Source organism: Parambassis ranga, chromosome 22, assembly GCF_900634625.1.
Source record: "Parambassis ranga chromosome 22, fParRan2.1, whole genome shotgun sequence".
Lineage (NCBI taxonomy): Eukaryota > Metazoa > Chordata > Actinopteri > Ambassidae > Parambassis > Parambassis ranga.
Window position 1 is genome coordinate 5,615,276 of NC_041042.1, and position 21,705 is coordinate 5,636,980.

The 21,705-nt window shown below is 42.8% G+C and overlaps 1 protein-coding gene across 5 annotated transcripts in view; it reads left to right on the top strand.

The window, feature by feature from the left end:
• Positions 1 to 3,631: 3,631 nt before the first annotated feature.
• asap2a (ArfGAP with SH3 domain, ankyrin repeat and PH domain 2a) overlaps positions 3,632 to 21,705 on the top strand; it is a 42,256-nt gene continuing 24,182 nt past the window's right edge. Inside the window, exons 1-2 of one of the 5 annotated variants that reach the window (XM_028395045.1) lie at positions 3,632 to 3,754; positions 21,172 to 21,244. In XM_028395045.1, coding sequence (XP_028250846.1) covers positions 21,205 to 21,244 — 40 coding nt within the window. In that variant the 5' untranslated portion in view covers positions 3,632 to 3,754; positions 21,172 to 21,204. Of the gene's footprint in view, positions 3,933 to 4,342; positions 4,490 to 8,159; positions 8,726 to 21,171; positions 21,245 to 21,705 lie in introns of those variants that run through there. The other 4 variants (XM_028395044.1, XM_028395048.1, XM_028395049.1 and 1 more) reach the window with 4 other exon arrangements.

Below are 21,705 nucleotides of genomic sequence, written 5' to 3' on the forward strand. Positions count from 1 at the left end.
GGCCACTGATGCACTGTGGCTAGGTCCAATGTCCCACCAATAGCAGTGCATTTTAACCCTTTGTTGTCTGCCATTGTTCTGAAGAACAAGTTACTAAGAACAGGAAATACTCCATTCGAAATGAAACAACAAAATGAACACTGATTTATCAACACTCTCAATCCAGTTTAAAAAGTTTACAAGTTTAAACGATTTTATTAAATTACACTATCTATCTATCTATCTATCTATCTATCTATCTATCTATCTATCTATCTATCTATCTATCTATCTATCTATCTATCTATCTATCTATCTATCTATCTATCTATCTGCACCTGGTCACAGTGGCCAGTAGAGGGCAGCACTTACCAACAACACCTGCCTTGTACTTTGTACCTCTGTAAAGTTCACATCAATAGTGCAAATTCCAGCAGAGAAAGCTTATAATAATTATACGGAAATAATCTGGCATGTGCTTTTCCTCCAAAAAGAGAATGAGAACACCAGTCTCTTGAGACTTAGCGAGACAGGAAAAAATGCAAATTCATCAAGTATTAATGAGACTTCACATTAAACAAAACATGTGGATATCTCTCACCTATACAGTGGAGCAGCACTTAATCAACTGCTACAGAGACAAGGAGCAAGAATAAAGGGGGAATGAAGAATTAAGAACAGATGCAGTGGAGCAATAAACAGTGAAGACCTTCAGGTGCCCTGGTGGACAGGGCTCCAGTTATATCAGCAGGGGGAGGTAGAGGAAAAATGGAGTAGGGCAGGGAGTTCCACTGTGTAATGCAAGGGAGGAAATATCTGGATCACTAAATGAGTCATAGCAAAAGGAAAAGGAAACTTAAGCCTATGAACTCCATTAATCTGAAAGTACTCCAAAATGTTCTTAATTCTGATTCAATGAATAACAGCTCCACAACCTTTCCACCAATTACAGCCTGGTTTGATGTATTTTGAATAAATAAACATAAGAGTAATGTCCCACCAGTCTTCCAGGTAATTGATTATTGATAGAAATCAATGCATGATCAAGTCACAAAGATACTGGAACTGATGTCGTTTCTAAACTCAATCAACATTTTGTGCACATATGCATGTGAAAGAATGACTCAGCACATTCTGTGTGTGTCTGCCTTTGAGGAAGAGACGTTTTTAATTATTTAACCATCGCTAGTGTATTGTGATTTATTTCTGATGCTGCTGCACATCATATTAAACACAGAAGAATTCCATTAATGTTAAAAAACAGATGTTCAATAAGAAAACAGCTTACATAAGCCAACATTGAGAGCAGAAAGAATACGAACATGACAGACTATCTCTAAATAGACATTTAATCACTTAATAGCAGATTATGATGTATTTATTTATGCCTTCCCTCTGAAAGTTCTTCGATAGCCTGCTGCTCCCCCTGAAACATTCACCATGCACTTCATGTACTTATGTACAGCTTTTATATAAGCACCATTAATCATTTATAACTACAGAGAGAGAGAGAGAGAGAGAGAGTATGACATGGAGACAGGCAGTCAGCTAGAGGGCTTCACTGCATTCACATCACCCCACTAAAGTGTGTTTTTGTTCTTCCTCAATGATGTCCAATTAAACCCACCATCATGAAGGAAGACACAGTTCTGTCTGAGTCTGTAAAAAGAAAGGCATGGCAACCACATCCTCTTCCTGCCTAGTCCCTCCTTACAGACTGATCCTGCACCTATAATGAAGAGAAGAGACGGCGAGAAAGAGCAGGGTGAGACAAAGCCCTCACTAATGTATTTAAAAAAGGATGTAGCAGCTTGTGAATTGCAGTGCTGGAAGTTCCCACTCATTCATAATGAAAGCCATGAAGTGTCTTTGCAGCCAGTCTTCCAAAAAAATACTCCCTATCAGTGTGTGAGTGGCTTTTGTTTACAAACTAAGCAGTTGGGCTGATCTTCAGAAGTCCATAAGCTCCTTATTTAGTCAGTACTTCATGTTTTGCACTCAGAGGATGTGCAGCCTTTCTTTTTTACAGATCAGAAAGGAAGTGTCTTTGTGTTTGGGGGTCAGACCAGAGTCCCACCACATGGACAAGGCTTCTCGAAATAGAAGGTCCACAGGGATGGACATGTGTGTATTTAGCACCACAATCCTCCATGTACCCCCCCCCCCCTCCTCTCTCTACTTTCCATTTTGCCTGCAGACACTATTTATTTGGGAAGCAGAGTGTCGGCTGCTTTAATGGTTCTGCAATCCCAATGGGACTTTGCTGGGAGAACACTACCATCACTTAAAATAGTCCAGTAGTACAACCTGCAGGAAGCACTGAGATGTCACTTGAGTGCGGGATCATATTTTTTTTTTTAACCAATAAACAGGGTTAACCAATCAATGCACTCCTGTTCACAGACACATCCTAGCTATTGTTATACTGGGAGAGGAGAGACTGCTGAGCAAAGACACACACATCCTTTTCCCACATCACCAACACATTTGGAAAGTGTGGAGTCAAATCTGTAACCACCATCTATTTCAGTAGGAGAAATAGAAGCTCTCTCAGCTCATTGTTTTATTCTCTGGCCATATTTAGCTGAAGGGTGGGGCAAACATTCATTTTTCCCTCACTTACAGTCTAATTTTAGTGCCCTATAATGTCACTTCTATTCCCACACACATCCAGCCTAATTATGAAGACAAGAAATATGATTGATATTGTAAAGGTACAGGATAATTCTCAGATGAGGTGTAAAGGTGCCTTATTTATTTTTATTTTAAGAGTTTCTATCAGTGAATGCACATTGTGTGCAATTATTATTTTATATTTAAGATAATTTTGGAGTGTAATTTTCCATGGTAGTACAGCACATCAAAGTTCAGAAGCATTGCACAAACCAATGTCGCATGCAAAGTGGAGGCACAATGGAAGCTTCATGGGTGGGGAGGAGTGGAAGTGAGCACAGCAGATTTTAAGGAGGCCTGTTAAGTTTCACACGTGTTCTTATAATGTTTAGATTTCACTGACATGGATTTTCAGGGATAACTGTCGCTTCAGTCCACTACAACAAAGGTTCGACTGATAACAATGAATCAATAGACCAAGAAGGAAGTGAGTCACAGAGAAGTATTCTGTCTAATCTGATTAAAAGGAATAATGTCATCCATCATGTCAAATGTCTTAGATGTAAAATGTCCCCAACTGGCCTGAGAAACAGTGTCCATCTCCTCCTCACTTTGCTGCCGGTGTCCATATGGCTAACATGCTCTCCGGACAGGAAGACAGATGAACATGACGTCAAGGCTCCACCCAGCATACAGTCTGTCTGATCTCACACAATCATTGACTTACATGGACTGAACTCACTGGCCCGTCCATTAGCATTTCCCTAGAGGATGCTGACGGACGCTCCACATGTTACTGTGTTACACCATGCCATCACATAGCTTCTTGAAGTCTTTGAAGTTTTTTTAAAATGAGATACACGGGTGTGAAACTCGTCTCATATTTTGGGTGCACTTTTATCCTCTGCAGTCTCCCACCATGATACCATCACTATGCCTGACATGCTGTCAGCTCATCTGTTTTGGTGTCAGGACAAATCTGACGCAGTCTGGGACTTTGCACCCTGACAGTTGTGTGGGCACTGTCAGTCAGGATTCACAGGGCAGCAGAGTTGCTGATTCAGTCAGAACCTGCTACAGCCTGGTTAAATGTTTACTCTGGCTTGAATTAAATTAGCGAGGAAGAAATGCAGCGGTGACTACTGAACTAAGGTCTTGTTAGGTGAGGATGATTTTTAAATTTTTTTTTATGCACAGACAGTTCAGTCAAAATCCAAAAAGGCAGCAACAATCAAACGAAACAAAGTTTCAGAATGGCACAGAGTCTAGAGATCATGGAACAAACTAGCGAGGAAGCCCCAGAAAGCTGAACCTCTGATAACAGGTGTGGACAGCCAATGGTGAGTGGAGCAGGTCACCACATAAAGAAGACAGACACACACACACACAAAAGGAGGAAAGAGAGAGAAACAGAGAAGAACTCCAACCATGTATTTAGCAGCCTCTGACTACTAAATTGTCGCTCAGTAGTTTGACATTGATGATAACATTGTCATTAGATCACTTTCTGGAGAAGAAGGAAACATCTATAAGGAATTGTTCAATATTGTATACAGGGACTGATTCACAGTAACCACTGAACCTTGTGTGTTCTTATGCGTTTTCAGCAGAAATGAAGAAAAATAGTGAATTTCTATCTATCTATCTATCTATCTATCTATCTATCTATCTATCTATCTATCTATCTATCTATCTATCTATCTATCTATCTATCTATCTATCTATCTATCTTGTCCCTTATGTTACTTGAGGATAAAAGGAGAACATCACTGACCTATTCCCTGCTGCCTCAGGAAGATACTGTATGAAAACTGTATATTATGCTATACAATAACACAACGGATGTCAGGAGTGGTAGGAGAGGACTCAGGCACAGGAAGAGGACACAGCAATCCAAGTGAGTTTTATTGTAAATAAACACCAAAAACCCAAATCCAGAAATGCAAAAAACAAGAAAATCCAATTATGAAACAATCCAAACAAATTTACAAGACCCAGGGAAACAAACCAGGGTAACAAGACACAGGTGCAACACATTAGGACAAGCACAAGGGAGACGGGACTTTCAAAGTAAAACAGGAAACGAGACAAAACCAAAGAAAACATCACATAGACAACCAGAAACAGGACGACACAGGGAACACCAACAACTCAGGAAACCCAGATAATACAAAGATAACAAAGCAACAAGAAATTAAATTGCAAAACAAGAAAATATTCAAGAAATAAATTAGAACCCAAAATACCAAATCATGACAATGGATGTATTGTTGCTGTGGAATCCAAGACAAAATGTATTTTCTCTGCAGAAGTGGAAGTGAAAGTAAAACGGTTGCATAAATACAGTAACCAGGAAATCAGGGGAGGATGGGCCAGGTTGACATGCTGCCTGTCAGGATATAATGAAGTGCAGGAACATCCGATATGCTCGGACACACAAGGGCCAAATCCTGAGAGAGCTCATAATTACTGTAAAAGCCACTTGCTCCTAATGGTGATAGCGAAGCAGCTGCAAAGCTCCGTGCTCTTAGCGATCATCACTCAGACGAGTGAGTGTGTGGTAGGGGCTGGCTAAAAATGTCATGCAATTATTTCACAGAACATTATTTCTTGGGTGTCCTTCAGGGTGGCAAGGTTAAATGGAAATTATGAGCCGGGGCATTCCTCTGCTTAGAGTATCTGGGAGTGCTCAGATTTTTTTTTTTTATATTAATGGAACTCTAGGCCAGGACAACTGTCCATCACCACGGCTGATGGGATTAACATTCAGTTTTTCTTTAATGGTCAAATGCTGTGGCCACATAAAGGGGGTTGTTTATGATCCAGCAGCTAATTGATTTACATTGTTGATTGATTAATGTGTAATTACCTCCAATACTGACCTTTGACCCTCCGGATATTTTCAGCTGGCTTGACGAAAATTAACGACTATAATTTGCTGCCATAGAACTGTACAACACATTCTGTCAGTTTAAAGAGTGCTACAGATGTTGGTAAGCACAGTTTTGTATGAGAGCAGAGCATCCACTCCGCACACCAAAATTTGCCTGAGCTCATTACAGAGGACCGGGTTTGTTTCAGTTGGCTGCCCTCTCCTCTCTTCCCTGCTCCTCCACCCCTCCTGATCCCATTAAGAGTCCAAGTATGTGCAGCTATCGCTCAGGTCCGTCCAGTTTTGCTCATATGCAGCTGCCTCATTTGTGTAACAAGCTTATTTAATGTGGTCCATGATATAACAATGTCCGGAATAAGCTGTTTACAGTGGCAGAGGAAGCATTCTGATCCTTTATTTAGGTACCAAAACACAATGTAAGACTTCATCACAAGTTAATATCGTCCATGAGAAGACTTATAACAAAACAGAAGTGCAAAAGTATAGTTAAAGTATAATATGAAAGTACTGGTTTAGTAAATGAATAGCTTAAATTGTACATGAGGATAGTACTTGATAAAATGTGCTTAGGTACTTTCCTCCGCTGGCAGTTTGTGTTGGAAAGGTTTCAGGTGTGGAGTGGTTGTAATTAACTGCAAATTATTTGTAACAAAGAAGTCATTCATTCCAAACATAAGAAGCCAGTTTGTGAGGTTATCCCACCTGTTACACAATCCTGATGTCATCATAGCAGTCCAGTTTGGAAAAAGTGACGTCTGCACAAACCCCTTTTATAACAACGACATGTTGTCTGAAATGCCAGATGGACAGTAAAAAACTGTCCTGGATGTTGTGCACTGACCCACCCTGTGCTTCTATGATCACAATGCAAGCTGTCTGTTTCTCAGTGATTAATATGGACACTTTCAGTTTCACCTAAATCATTTGAAGATGTTAAAACACAACTGCATTTCTGTCTTGTTACTCACGGCTCTGAGCTGCATGCAAACGAGCTCTGTGCTCAGGATGGGCTCTGCTGCTGAATGAGGCTTCTGTTGGGTTTTATAAAAGCAGCTGACAGCTTCTGCTCCGGCGGCGTCGCTTTAAACGGGCTCCTGCAAACACAGCGCGGTTGTAAAATGTAAAATTTGATGATTATGTTATACAATAAAAGCAGTGTGCATTATTTATGAGGCTATGTTCAGTCAGCACAGTACATTTTCCTTCAGCTGCATTTTATTAGCCTTCACTGATATGCCTACTTTTTCAGACCTCATTAAATATGAAACAATGTTCCTGCTGGATAACCCCTGCTTTCCAGTGAAGTTCTGAAAATCTGATATTCTTAGTTTGTTCGGGTATGAATTATAGGCTAAAACCTGCATTTTTAAAGGCAGATGGCACTGAAAATATGAAGTCATGACAGTGGTGAGGAGGACCGACCTCACTGACTGAGCTGCTCGGTCTCTGGATAGCAGATGTTCACTGGGAGCATGTGTGTGTGTCTTTCATAAGGGGAGCTGAGGCCTGCTAGCTGGTCAGGGTCAGCCTGGGTCTTGGGCTCTTGATTTAGCAGCTTGCCAGGACACGCTGCAGCGCTAAAAGAATGTGTGAACACAGCCCAGTTTGTGATTTAAAGGCTGCCAAGGTTTTTTTTTTGTGTTTTTTTTTGCCTCGGTCGCCACTAGACTATTTATATCAGTAACTGTCCTGCCAGGATAGAATGCAGAATGAGCTAGGACAGGATCAGCAGGTTTTTCAACCCAAAGCTCAGGATGAACACTGTGGGAGTGAAGTTTTTTTTTTTTTTTTTAAAGCTCCCGTTGACAAAAATTCAGGCATGGGAGAAAGTCTTTACAGTTTCAGGAAGTGCCTAATGATAGAAAGTTTTCTTTCTCCTCTGCATTTTTCCCAACAGGATTTAGAGGGATGTCTTTTTCTTCAGTTTTATTCTTGGCTGTGACCTAAAAACAGCAAAACATGACCCCACATGTAATGCATAACTTAAACCCTGGATCACAAGTTGATACAAAGTGGGTAGCATTAATTGTTAATTGCTGGTCCGATTACCTTATATGTGTTATATTAAAACAGCACAGCATCATAACTCTTTTAGTGAACATCTGTGCAGACCAAAAAGATTTGAAATCGACTCCACATGTAACAACACAATAAATAGCACACATATCATATTCACTATGATAATGCATCATTTCCCCACAGCTGGCTGCCTCTCCAATCTCCACCTTAAGAGGGAAACTACTGGTGACCCTGTAGACACGATGCTGCATTAAAGTGCAGTCAGAAATATCTGGATCACACGCTGCCTTTGCACTGGATCAGTGCACAGCTGAATGGGAAATTGATTTGGAACTTTGGGAAAACTAAACAAACAAATATTGATTCATGGAGCATGTGCGCCACTATGGACTGGAAGAGTCCTTGTAGTAGTATCAGTGCAGACGCCCTGCTCATAAGTGTTTAGGACTCACTGCAGAGTTCATCGGTCGCAGAAGTTACATTTCGATTAGGATGCGATAGTTTACTAGCCGCACTTGAAGGCAGCACGCGTTCACGCCTTTCTTGACTTCTGATTGGCTGCCAGTTACTAGCTGCTGCTTCTCATTGGTTGGTGCGGCTTCATTGAATCCCCTCCTCTACCTTTGTCAATTTCTTGCGCTCCCGTTGAAGCGCTGCTTGTTGTTTCCCGGAGCTTGGTAGGAGGAGAAGTTACCTCTGCTGTGCGGCTGCTTTGGGACATCGAGAAAGGATAGCTGGCTCTACCACGGAAGATCCACATTATTCATTGAAGAAAGGACGAGCTGTTAAAGTGAATGGAACAGGAGAGGGGAAGGGCTTAGAGGCAGGAGGGATATAACCTACCCATCACCTTGTAGCTGAGCGCGGTGCGACGCTGCAACTCCTCGAGCCAGCGTGCAACACTGGATTGTGTTTGGAGCAAACAAGGGAATGACATAAACACAGCCAGAGATGGTTTACTACCTGCTACTACAGACACTACTGCGACCACTGCTCTGAACTTTACTCTCCTAAAACCGTACAGGCAATAAGAAAAGTGCTGCTTCTTCTTCTTCTTCTTCTTCTTCTTCCACTTACCAGCAAAAGGGATTAATTATGCCGGACCAAATCACAGTTTCAGAGTTTGTGGCAGAGACCAATGAAGATTATAAATCGCCGACTGCCTCTAACTTCACCACCAGGATGTCCCACTGCAGGAACACAGTGGCCGCTCTGGAGGAGGTGAGTGGGCGCAGACATCCATTGATACTCCCTGGTGGTGTGTGCTCCTGGCTGTGTTTTTAGGGAGGTGTTTGACACCCCCCCCCCCAACAACACACACACACACACATTTCTTATGCTTCATGTTCACACTTTAATAAGCTCCATCCATCATTTTTTTATACCGTTCTGGATCTGTAATGTGATTACACAGTGATTGTAGTCAGCAAGGGTACAAGTCAGCATAGATATGTAGCTCTAAATCACAAGTTTGCTTCTACTATCTGTCATCCATTCAATCCCTTAGACTCCTTATTTTGATAAGGAAAAGCTTGAACAGACCCTGGAAGGGTTAACAGAAGAGAAGGGGTCCCTCCTTCCAGAAGGGCTGCACAGCAGACATGCCCAACTGGTGCCCTAGAAAGGTCAATCAATCCAGTTTCCACTCATTTTTTTTAGTGATGTGAAGTAAATCATATGACCTTGCCCCAGTTTACAGCTGCACTGCTACTGTATGTGCACACACAGGGCACTTTGTGTTCCTCCTCTAACTCGCAGGTCATCAGGAGGAAGGACACTTCCGCTTTGTTCCCTGATAGCCCTCCACCGCCTCCCTCCCTTGTAATAGTTTCCCCACTTTGTATACTGAATGGCAGAGCCTCGCCCTGACAGCTCAAGGTAAAAATAGAATTTCCCACATGAGCGGCGGGCTCTGTGTTTTATGTGTGTTAGTGTGTCTCTGCTCTGTAAATTAGGGTAGGTGATGCTTGGAGGATTTCTGGTTTCAAAAATGTTTTCACTCAGACAGCTTGTTTTTTTTTTTTTAATCAGACATGTGTGAGATAAGTCTTTGGCATTTAATGTCAGTTTTAGTGAGCTAATCCACATCTGGGCTCAGTGTCAGCTCTACCTTAAGCTTCCTGATCCCCCACACCTAGACAAGGGTTGTGGCTTAATTATTTTTAACCTGTGTTTGTGGAGGCAGACAGACAGTCATACACCTGCTCACACTGACAGGTGCTTCACGTCTTCCTCACAACATTCCCTTGTTTTAAAATAGGGAGTAATTTCCTCTCTCTTGGGAGCCATTTCTGTGCTGCTTAGAGAGGTATGCCCTGTTCTGTGGAAGTAAGCAAATAAGTGTGTGGATTTTACTCTTTTTAAATAGCAGGTCAGCAGTAATTGCTGGCTTGTGAGGTTGAATTGTTGGGTTGAGAATCTAATTCGGCAGCTTTGTTGGAGAGTCCTGCTGCTGCTGAATTGTTGGTGCAGGGACGCGGAGTGGCAGCGTGTTGTTGTTTCACATTGACCTCCCCTACGCTCAGGCTCATGGAACACAAGGCCTCATTGTTGGGACAACTAGACCTCGCTCACTTTGGTCTGTTGGACCAATTAAACATGGCAGTGCATGGGGAACACTTCCACTTATTGTGTGAAGGCCTGCCTGGAATTTCAAACACACGCACGCAAACAAAAACACATTTACATACAGTCTGTAAAAGTTCCTGCTGACAGCTTTCCCCTTGAATATGAGAGAACGCATCCACATTTTGCATATTCATGAATGAAAAAGGAAACTATCAGACCGCTGTTTGCAGCATTATACTGAGCTGCAGACATTGTGCTGAATCTCTAGAAAACGATGCTGCTCACTTCTCACCCTTCCACTGACAGCTGAGGACGGACTGACTGCAGCTGCACAGTGTTCTGTGTAATGCTACAGTGGGCCGGTGTATAATTTCAGAAGATGTGTTTTTGTGAATTGGCACCTGTGAGTTTTTGATAACGGGCTCTCTTTTTTTGTTGTTGCTGCCTTTCAAGATGTTTGTTTTTTCACACAATCTCCTGCCAGCAGATATCATAGATCTTTCAAAACAGTGTTTCACAAACACTGCAGTATCATGATCTACTATTGGAAGTATACTTCTTTAGGAAGTATGATACTTCCTGTTGCTCTATGATGATCACAGTACTGATGGACAGAGAAACAAATGTGGATATTGTCACAGATGAAAGTGGCATAACACACACATTTAGAAAAGAGTGTTGGATCTGATAAGAGTAATGTTTTAGGGATATTAACAATTAATACACTTGTGTAAGGATACAGATATTATAGGCCTGAGTGAGGTGAACCCAACCCTCTTACCATTCCCAAATCAAGCATTTGTGTGTTATCTGAATAATCCGACAGACTTCCAGCCTCAACGTCTTAAAAGATAAACTGACCTATTGGTCTGGTTGGTTGTGCGAAGCCTTTAAACACATTAACAGGAGAGGCTTTACGTAAATGGGTGTACAGTGTTGTGTGTGTAATTATTTCTCTCTAAACTTTAATTGCATTTGACATAATCTTAATTAGGCTAGTAGTTTTAAACCGATAGCTATTAGGAGGCCTTTCAGGGGAGCTTGTGTGCACGTGCGGGAGTCCATTTGTAAAACCACAGCAATAAAAACCTGTTTATCCAGTAAGAGGATATGAGCTTTGTGTCATGTCCACCCCACCCAACCCCACCCCCTTTGTGCGCCTTTAAACACTTGTGCTGACTTTGGTCTGCAGGATCTGGTTTGGTAAGGGCAAGTACGCACTACTGATTACTGTTTTCATGTAGCAAACGCAATGCAACAGTAGTGCCTGACAGCCAAAAATTTAGTATGGAGCTTATGTCTAACACAAACAAAAACTCATTTCAGTGTGTGTCCCGACCCAGAAACTTGCACATACTGTGATGCTTTTAGGTTTTATTTTTTGCCCCAGTTTCTAAATCCTGCCCGGCAGACACAGACTCCGAAAAAAATGATTCAATCAATAGTTTTCTCCTTGAACTATTCTCAAGTGCATCTGGATGGGGTACACAAGCCAGTTGCATTTGTGGCAGTGTGTTGTGCTTGCGTTAGGATCAGAGAAGCAGGCCTTATCAGTAAGGGCTTGTGGCTGCACAACAGACATCACTACTTGATATTCAAGACAAGCGTCTGTGTTCTCAGCAGTGTAGCCCTTTGATCAGCTCTTTGCAGTCAGACACACAATATGTCCCATGACATTATAGCTGCTTTGTAATTTAAACTTGCTTGAAAGTTAGAGTGCTTGCTTGTAAAGCAGTCTTGGACACCGTAAGTTGTTGATGCATAAATATAAATATTCCCAAGCTGCTCCTGGCACGTAACCAAAGTTCTGCACTCGACTTAAATTTCTTTCTCCCCCAACTGCCTTTTTATTTTTTTTTTTACAGCAACAAGTTCAAGCCAGCATCAATCGCTACTACTACTACTACACACACAGCATTAGGTATACCTCAACCCAACAAGAACATGTCAACATGAAAGTCTCTAACCTTTAGTTCGCTTCTCCTTTTGGCTATAAACAGATGTTTCTCTTCAGCATTTCTATTTAGTGTGTGTACAATGTAAATTTATTAACTTTTTTAGTGGTGAAATGAATCTGCAAAACAGAGCTGCTACATTATTAATATCCTCCCCTTAGTGTCAGAAATCCACTCTCCTGCTCAGCCTTTGTCTATGTCCTGCCTGTTCATTTTTTGCTGATGAATAACGGTTATTTATAGCAAGCTTTTCATGAGCAGCTCCCGGTGTTAAGGGCGGCTGGGGGTAACTCAGTCCTGAAGGCCATAACGTCATTAGTCTTCCATCTGGCTATTAATTCATCCAACAGAGGCCCATCAGACAGGCATGCCAGCTATGCATTTCGAGGCACGCTGAATAACGGCTTGATTATGTCGAGAGATTATTGGGGAGCACCTCTGGGAATGGAAATGGTATTCACAGCATGCACAGGCACTTGTTGACACTGGCAGTGCAGTCTTTAGTCTGGTTCTCACAGACTGTTTTGTAGCTTTTCTCGTGTTTGTGTGCAGCACAGTAATGGGGCTTGTGAAGTGATCTCAGTTCTGTTGGGTGTTAAAAAAGCCAATGTGGAGTTCCTGCTGCGAGCTTTTAGCCTCTCATCTCTTTATAGCACCTCTAAGCCTAATCTCAGGCCACCAGTTGTTTTGGATACATGCTCTAACTTGACACAATCTTCTGTTAATACAAGATGATATCTCATTTATGTCCCAGCTGCCCTGGTGTCTGCGCTCCTCTCCTTTGCATAACCGGTTGCTGTAGAACAAAACGTTTGTCATGCTCTGCTACTGTTCGCGCTGTAATGTCTTATTTAGGTGTAGCAGTTTATGCTTGAAGTGTGAACATGTGAAGGCAAATGTGCTCTCGTAACTCTTCTCCATGTGTCAGTCTGCTGTTTGTGTTGATGCACGAGTAGTTCCCGGGCTAAGGGTGAGCCATGCAGGGCTTCCCTGATCCATTCCAGGCATGGTAGGTGTTAACGGCTATGCCCTGATCAGGGACAACAGCTGCCTGCCTCCCCGGAACAGGTGGCCTGGAGGAAAGTTTTAACAAGCCGTCAGACAGTAGGATTATCAATGCAGGGGCAATCCATATCTATTAGTTTTAGAGGCACACCCACACATGGCCTGAATGTGCTGTCTAGTCAAAGTGAGCAGACCAAACCCCCCCCAACCATCCAGACCAGTCTTTAGTAAACCACCTAAGAAGCTTAATACTTCCTTTAATTGAAATGGGATTTCTGGCCTCACTCTACATCCGCTGTCCCTCGACTTTGACTTGCTGTAGTTAAGGCACCAGTAGTAGTAGGCCAAGTATGTTGAAGCAAAGCCAACTGCAATCGTTCTTCCACATCCTGAGAAGGGAGACCTCTTGGATGTTATGCAAGAATGACTTCTCACTGTGGTCCTAGATAGTGGTGCACCACAACTTCATGCTTTAAAGACCTACTTCCATGCTGTGTATAATTAAACTAACATTTTCCTGATCCGTGGTGCATCACTGTGGTAATCAACCAAAGTCCCTTTTCATTCTCTGTTTGAGTCTGCAATCTCAGTGCTTCCCGAGGGACTGTTGTCTGAAATGAGAGGTGTCTGTTCAGCCTGGTAATGCAGTGTTCATGTTATCATCCAGAGACAGGCCTCATTATGATGCAGCAGCTCCCCATGGAAGGGGCAAGGGTCACAGTCCTGCCCCAATCCTTTCAAAGCCATGATCTGCCTTTACCCCAATGGGCTTTGGCTGTTAGGATGTGATATGACTTTACTTTGGTGTGCCGTCTAGCCTCACTTGCAGGGCTGTTTACGTAGAGAAGAGATGAAACTGATCGTGTAAAATCAGGCTGCTCTCTGTCCTACACAGATGATAGGGGGTTGGTCACTAAAGGCATTGTGGAGGAGGAGATATGAACTTAAAGCTCATCTCATCCATCAGAGTGTCCTGGCCCATATTGTCTGAGACGGCTCCTGTTGACGGCTATTGTTCCCTGACAGGCCTAGCCTCTTCATTAATGAACTCCACCATTGATTTGTAGTCATGGCCACTCTTTGCTGCTCGGGGCCAGTGTGGGGTGGGAGGGGTGAAACCTCACAGTTGTGTTGTCCTGCTGTCACTTTCACTCAGAGGACCGACCCACACTTCTTCACTGTGGGGCTGTGTTATTACATGAGCTCCTCAGAGGCTCTCAGAGTAGTTTTACTTTGATTGCTTTTGACCCCGATGGTACGATTAGACGTTGAGACATTAGAGTTAGTTTTGCATTCCTAAATTGTGCAATCATGGCATGGGTGTGTAACAAAAAAAAAACGTACCTTCGAACACATTACTAACTCAGACATCCTATTACTGGACTTTCTATTGCATAATAATAAGCGTCCTTTCCGTTTAAACTCTGATGCTGCAGCCGCATAAACACAAACCTTTATCTCTAGAGAGAGACTGTCTGAGACTCTTCAGATCTCTGATTCATGAAGAGACTGTGTTTATGTCAGTTGAAGCACTTTTTCAGTTCAAAGAGGCTCGTATGAAGTGCAGGTCTTTTTCTCTGTACATCTGAAGTGACACTCACAATCACACTCTGTAGTGCTTTACTGAACCGTTTTCCTGGAGAAAGCAGGTCATTCCCCTCCCCTGTCTCTCTCAGACATCATCACACTCCACAGAAATGTGCAGTAACTGTTGGGCATTTTGCCACTGGCACTACGGCTCTGACACCATGAGGCTGACACAACCTGTGAAAAGAGCCAAAGAGGAACTCCAAGGTGAAGTCAGGGGAGGGACTGCACCACATTTATATATTTATGGGTTTTATCAGCCTCCTGCTAGTTTATAAACTTTATTAAATACACCCCGCATAGAGAGGCAGCGCATTTTAACAGGTTTTAAATATGGCGCCACAGGTCTTCACTTTTTTTGTATTAGTCATTCAGAGCAGTGTTAGTAGCATGTTATTGCACATTTGAAACGGTAAAGTCAGCTTCAGACACGCACAATAAAAAAACATTGCCACAGAAGTATAATCACCACGAAGGAGCGCAGCCGGCTGGGGATACTAAAACGGAAACAAAAGTTCTTGCCTGGTCTCTCACCTTGTAAAATGTGAAACACCCTGAAAAAAACGCCTGAGACGTTAACATGAAAGTTTGTTTTCTCTAACACAAAGTACTGCAGTCGATGCTGTCATCCCAGTGTGATTTCTGGCAGCTGTGGTTCAACAGTGGTCATTGTAGTGCTCACCGAGGAGCTGTAAAGCAGCAAGTGTGCTGGTGCTAAAATGCCAGAGGACTTGAGGAGGTGGATGTTTCAGTCACTTGAAGAAAAACTCAAGTGAAACCAAAACCTGTCAGCCTCAGAGGTCCAAAAACAGGATTTTCAAGGTTCCTTGCGGTTAATGACACATAAACGTTATTAACTCTGTATCTCCTTTAGCTTGGGTTATAGTCCCTCATGGGTGAGGACACTTACAGCTACAGACATACAGATACATAGTTATTCCTAATATATTACTTTGTCACACAGACACAGTGTACTGGTGTCGAAATGTACTTTCACAGATGTGAGAAATCTATCATTGTACCAGAAGATGTAACAGTGTCAGATTTGTCCCAAAATGCGTGTGTGTGTGTAATGAGCTCGTGTCAGACTGTCTTATGACATTGTTTACAAAAAAAGCAGCACCCTCCCCCCTTCCACTTCTCTCTGTCCCACACTAACACTGAACTTGCAGCTTGGACTTTTCCATGCTGCCCTGGGGCAGCCTGACTACTCACATCTGAGAGAACAGAGACACCCTGCAACCATGTCCTGTTAGCAGTCCGCTCCACAGAACCCACTTCTGTCCAAATATTGACTTTTCGCACTCAGCATGAAGGAAAAGTTGTGAATGAAACACTTGAAAAGGCTTTTTTCAGTTTGATTTCTTTAGAGGTGTCTTAAAATGTAACTTTGGGCACAGCTTTCTCATAAACATCTGCAGTCTTGGACTGTATATTTGACATATGTTTCCAATGAGTTACAGCTTTTTTTCCCTGATCCTGAAGCACAGAGGGAGAGAGTGCTCTTCCTGTGTTTACTCCAACATGTGAAGCTGGAGACAGCAGCTTGGCCTGATGACATACAGGACCAGGCAACTGCTATAACATCACACCTGAAGGAATCAGTAGATGATCCTACGAACCATTTACAATGCAATAGGCGAACATCACAGTCTGAAGGCCCGATAATTTGCATTTAATAAATTACATCTGTCTCCTAATTCTCCAAACAGCGGGCTGACCATAAATATAAGAAATGTGATGTCTTGCCCATAATTTCAGCATCAAAGAGTTCTTTTTATGTGTGTTATATCCCTTTTAACACACTCTTTTTAGTGGTTTACTCCAAGTGAAGTTTACTTGGTTTAATCGTGTAACATCTGCTCTCTCAATAAAAGATGGATTACAACCCACCATCAGAGATACTGTACCCACATACGCTGAAAATAAATTGGATAATTACATCCCAGACTGCTGCGGACTTACTCCCTGATTTCCACAGTGTGAGGCAGTCTGTTTCCTCGCATGACTGTCGCAGTGGGGGCTTAAAGGGTTAGGCAAGGTTATTAGCGATGTTATACAGACACACAGATGTGTGTGTGTGTGTGTGTGTGAGAGAGGGCTTTAAAGACGTGTGCGTTTATGGTGACAGTAATACTACAGACAGGGAGGATTGCCCAGATTTTCTTTTGTTAAATTTGGACATGTGTGTGTTGTATGGTAACGGGGGCCTCTAAGAAAATGCAGGACAGCGTCTTGCCAAGCAGACATGCTGTCATCAGCAGATAGTTAGTTGGCAGGAACAATGGGGCTGGGTCTCTGTCTTGTCTGTCAGTCACTCCAGCATGCAATCATCCAGGAATGTCTTTCTTCTTCAGACACTCGAGAAACTGTGGCGATAAAACAGGCTTGTTGGCTGGACTCTTTCCCCTCCTCATTGTCCCACATATGACATGAGCCTCTTATGTTGTTTGACATTAACCACTCTTTTGAAAAACATCAAACAGATCATGTTACTTATTCATGCTGTAAATGTGCTTACCTCTCTCATATTCACTCATTTCTGGTCATTAGGTCAGTTACTAAAACATTTCAGTTTACCATTTAAAGCGTTTTAGCAAGAAAAATGTTGTCATAAGGCTTGAACTCCCAAAACCAACATGGCCGTCAGCTTGGATTCCAGAACAAGGGAAAGTTAGGATTGTGGTGTGGATTCATGCGCCTGATTTTTATTCTTTTATTGTGACCGTCAAGTTTTTAGCCTAGCAATATAAGGTAAATGATGCATATAAATTACATGCTGACGTTTGCAGCAGCCTTTGAGATATTGATAAAGATTGGCTGCTCCTCTGCCAATGTTGAGCTCCCTTCTTGATTTTGTGTGGTTGGAGGAGAGAAAGAAGTCACCTCACTTGGGTTGATGGTGCACAGTTTGAACTGTACATTGAACCTCATACAGTAATGGAGCCGAGCCTCCTCACAATTAATTGGGTTTACAGTATCTTCTTTCCTGTGCTATCTGTCTGAACGCACATCAGATATTATCTATCTGCACCGGCTAACAGACATCAGTAACCTGACACATAACACTCAACCATTCAGGAAATGCAAAAGTGAACAGATCATCGCCATGACAACGGCCTCAGTGACCCCACAGTGTTGTGATAGTCTGTGTAGATTGGCTGCAGCAGATGGTGCCTGATTGAAATCACAATGATGACGATGATGATGTCATGCTTAAAGAAGAGGATTAATATAATTCAGTTTGGGTATCGTCTCCTGCTCAGGCCAGTATAGTGAAAGACTAGGGGGGTGGGGGGTGGGGGGTGGGAAGAGACACTCTGGTTAGTTTACAGTGAGCGGCTAACAGGGGGAGGAAAAGTGCTGACATGGCTGTAATCTTATATGAAGTGTGCTGGTGAAGCAGCAGCAGTTCCGTGCTCCGAGGCTGGGTCTATTGTGCCAGGATTCATCTCTGATCCTGCTGGAATGGTGCACACCACAGGAATCCCCCTCTCACTGTGAAAAGTTTTTCACGTTATAAGTGTGTCATGCACTACAAACATGAGTTCTCAGACAAAGGGTGGCGCGGTGCTCAGACGGTAGCGGAGTGGAAATGTGTGAAAGTGATTGATGAGTCACGTGTGTGTTTACATGTGAGGGTGAGAGTGATTTAAAGCGGTGTGTTTGTTGTGTTCAGCTGCTTTATTACCCAGCCTGTCTGTCGTCCTGTCAGACCAGTGAAAGGGGCTGCCGGAGCGTGATACTGCCTGATTGTCTGAGGGAGACGACGGGTCGATGGGAGCTGTGATATCAATGCCAATGTGCTTGTAGGGCTGCAGCCTGGTCAGATTGATTCATGGGCTGATTACTGACTTTATATGCAGGTCAAAGTCAGGTTTCAGTGTCTGGCAGAGTGCAGCCATAATAGGAAAGTGTTGAGAGCTTTTAATACTCTGAAGAAATGAGGCAGTATGTGGACTGATGGATCATAGTAGAGCTGTAACCTTGGATGGCAATCAGTAAATAACCTTCAGAAAGGAGAATCCCACCTAGTTTACATTTAAGCATGCTGACTTAAATTGACTGTAAACCCCTCAACCCCTTTTTCTGTTAGTGGGTTTTTGTCCTGTGTGTGAAAGGGGCCTCTCTCTGGTTGCAGACACAACCTCATTGTTTTGCAATAGGCATCTGTCAGAGAATGTCATCACAGTTTGCACAACTTAATTTATACCACATGGTTTCTTGTGATCATATTATGAGGTCACATTGAAAGCAAGGATAATGTAAATGCTGCCCAGCTTCAGAACATCTAATAATAGTCAGTTACATGATACAAAAGCAGACCACCGATGCAGCATATGCACCAAAAACTCTACTCACTAAATGGACAGAGTGCTATAAATCTTTGGTCCATTTGGCTCCTCTTCCTCTATGAAAATATTCACACTGCTGTTACAGAGCCCAGCTGAGTCGGGGCAGAATAACTTTTATTTATGTTTCCCTCTTTTTTCAGTTATTATCTCAGCACTTTTTGATAAGCATCATTTGCTTGAAAATTAAACACACAGGCGATCTGGTATCTAATTGACTGTGTGAACCATTCAGCTGTTTAACACTGTTACATGCTTTGACTCTGGCAGCTCACCCCTCTTTGACCTCTCATCCTCCACACCCAAACACACTGAGCCTCAGACAATCAATATATAGATGAGCACATGAGGCTCATTTTGAAACAGCTTTGCAGCATTCCTGAATTCTGGGATGATGAGTCAGCAAATCCGAACATGTGCTCATTGCATATGGGCTGCATGGACAGGAAATCAACACAGAAGCTCTGATGAGTGCACATGTGCTGTCTTGATTCTTGTTCATATCACATAGAGCAGATGTACCTTGCAAAGCAGAGAGAGCCCGAGGTGATATCATTTGCAAAGAAAACACACTCTGCGCTGAAAGACTTTGTGCGGTCAGATTGGTTTGGCGGTGTAGACAGAGATGCTTCTCTGATCTGCCGTGTTGCCTTTCTCTGTGTTTGTTTCGAAAATACCTGTTTAGGAGACTTGCGTCGCTGTGTGGGGTCTGAGCCACAGCTGTCGGTGCCAGACAGAGCTAATGGGATAATGGATGAGTCATTTAACAGGAGCCGAAGGAACTAAAACCACAGTCTCACTTTTACTCAGAGGCTTCTTTTAATTTGCCTTTTTTCTGGTAAAGCTGCCTTATTTTTTTTATTTTTATTTTTTTTTTGGGGGGGGGGGGGGGTAATACAACAAACACTAATTGAAATGCAATTAAAATAGAATTAGATTAATGTTGTCCTTGTTTGACCAGATTATTTGTTTTTTAGGCATGCTCGATTAGAATGTACTGCTTTAATATCTGTACCTATCTAGTGTAAGTGTACACCCCAGCAGTCTGACTGGGTCTCACCCCCTGACACTTCAGAAGGTGGCCTCTATAGAGGCACCATCACACCAGAGTGAAAGAGAACATTGTCAGTCTTGTATTCTGCCATCCTCTAACGCTTCACTTTGCCTTCAAAGTCCCCTCTCTGTTCCCTGTGTGACTGGGTGGAATGTGACCCCGTGGAGAACGGAGAGCTTCTGTCCATTTTGCAACCCTAAAGCGTGGATATTAAAACAGCAGCGATTTATGGATTTAATAAGTTTTGTCATCACTTCTACTGCAGTGCTATTGCAAGCAGGGCAGTGCACTGCGTATGGTATTCTTGTGTGTATGACTGAATAGAAGCCATTGTATGGTTTTGTTTTCAGAGTCCATGGGATCTGATATGTGTCAGTCAGATGGGGAGCAGGGCAGGGAGAAGTGGCGCCGGCTTTGGCTCGGTCGAGCGGACGTACTTAATAAAGTCCCTAAAAACTCATTTCCTAAAATCCCCCTCATCCCAAAAGACTCCCTCACTCATCACTGGTACAGAGGTGCATTGTGTCAGCTGGCCTGGCAGTGTTTGTTCTGTCACTCTCCCCTTAATGTAGTGGAGGGAAGGTGTGTGTGACTATGGATATTCATACATTTGTGTGTGTGTGTGTGTGTGTGTGTGTGCACGCATTACAGGCGTTGCATTGATAAACACACACACACACACTAACACAATAACTGATGAGGAAGCTCAGGTCTATTCTTGGCTTTTCTTTGAATAATGCATTACTTGTAGCCAGACTGGAGATGGCAGATACACACACACACACACACATAAAATGCACCACATGCAGGCATGCATTCAGGATTTGGACAGAATAACAACACAAACTCACCACAGGATTACAGTCTCTGTCTGAACGGTATGTTTTATCACTCCAGGGCTGTTGTCTGTGTAAATCACCACATGCATCTGTTCAGACATTTAAATATGTCAAGAACAGTTGTTCCTTGAGTCAGTGTTTAAAAGGTGGGATTAAGAACGGGGAAGTCAGCGCCTTTTATTGCTGCTTAGCAACAAAATGGCAGTTCAGAATAGACAGGCGTCAGTGTGATTTTGCACAAACTGATGTACCTGGTAACACTTTGTTAATAGGATGCTGATGTGTCCCTGTTTGTGTGTCTATCTAGGCGCTGGATGTGGATCGCAGTGTTCTGTACAAGATGAAGAAGTCTGTGAAGGCCATTTACACGTCTGGTCTGGGTGAGTCCTCCCGTCTGATTAATTTTAGGATTTGTATTTTCTCCTCCATTTGTCCTTTAATTGCTTATTCCACTAACTGTGTGTGTGTGATGTCATAAAAGTAGTTTTTGTGTGGGGTTGGTTAGTTTACACATAATTCTATCAGTTTAATCTAAAAATGTGTGAATATAAGTGATTATTCATAATGTCCCTAATGCCTTTTGTCCACTGTCTCTGAGAATAGCAAGGGCCATTTCTTTAGCCACTGTGTGTGTGTGTGTGTGTGTGTGTGTGTGTGTGTGTGTGTGTTATTACCCTGCTCATTGTGGCTGGCTGTGCCAGTGCTGGGTGTTTTCACTGTCTTTTGTTTGGCCTGCCTGACAGAACCCTGCTGAGGGAAAGAGAGAGAGAGAGGGAGCTTTGAACAATGTGCTGAGCATGTCTTTTTCAGAACAGTGTGAGCTTTGTCCAGGCCAGAGGGA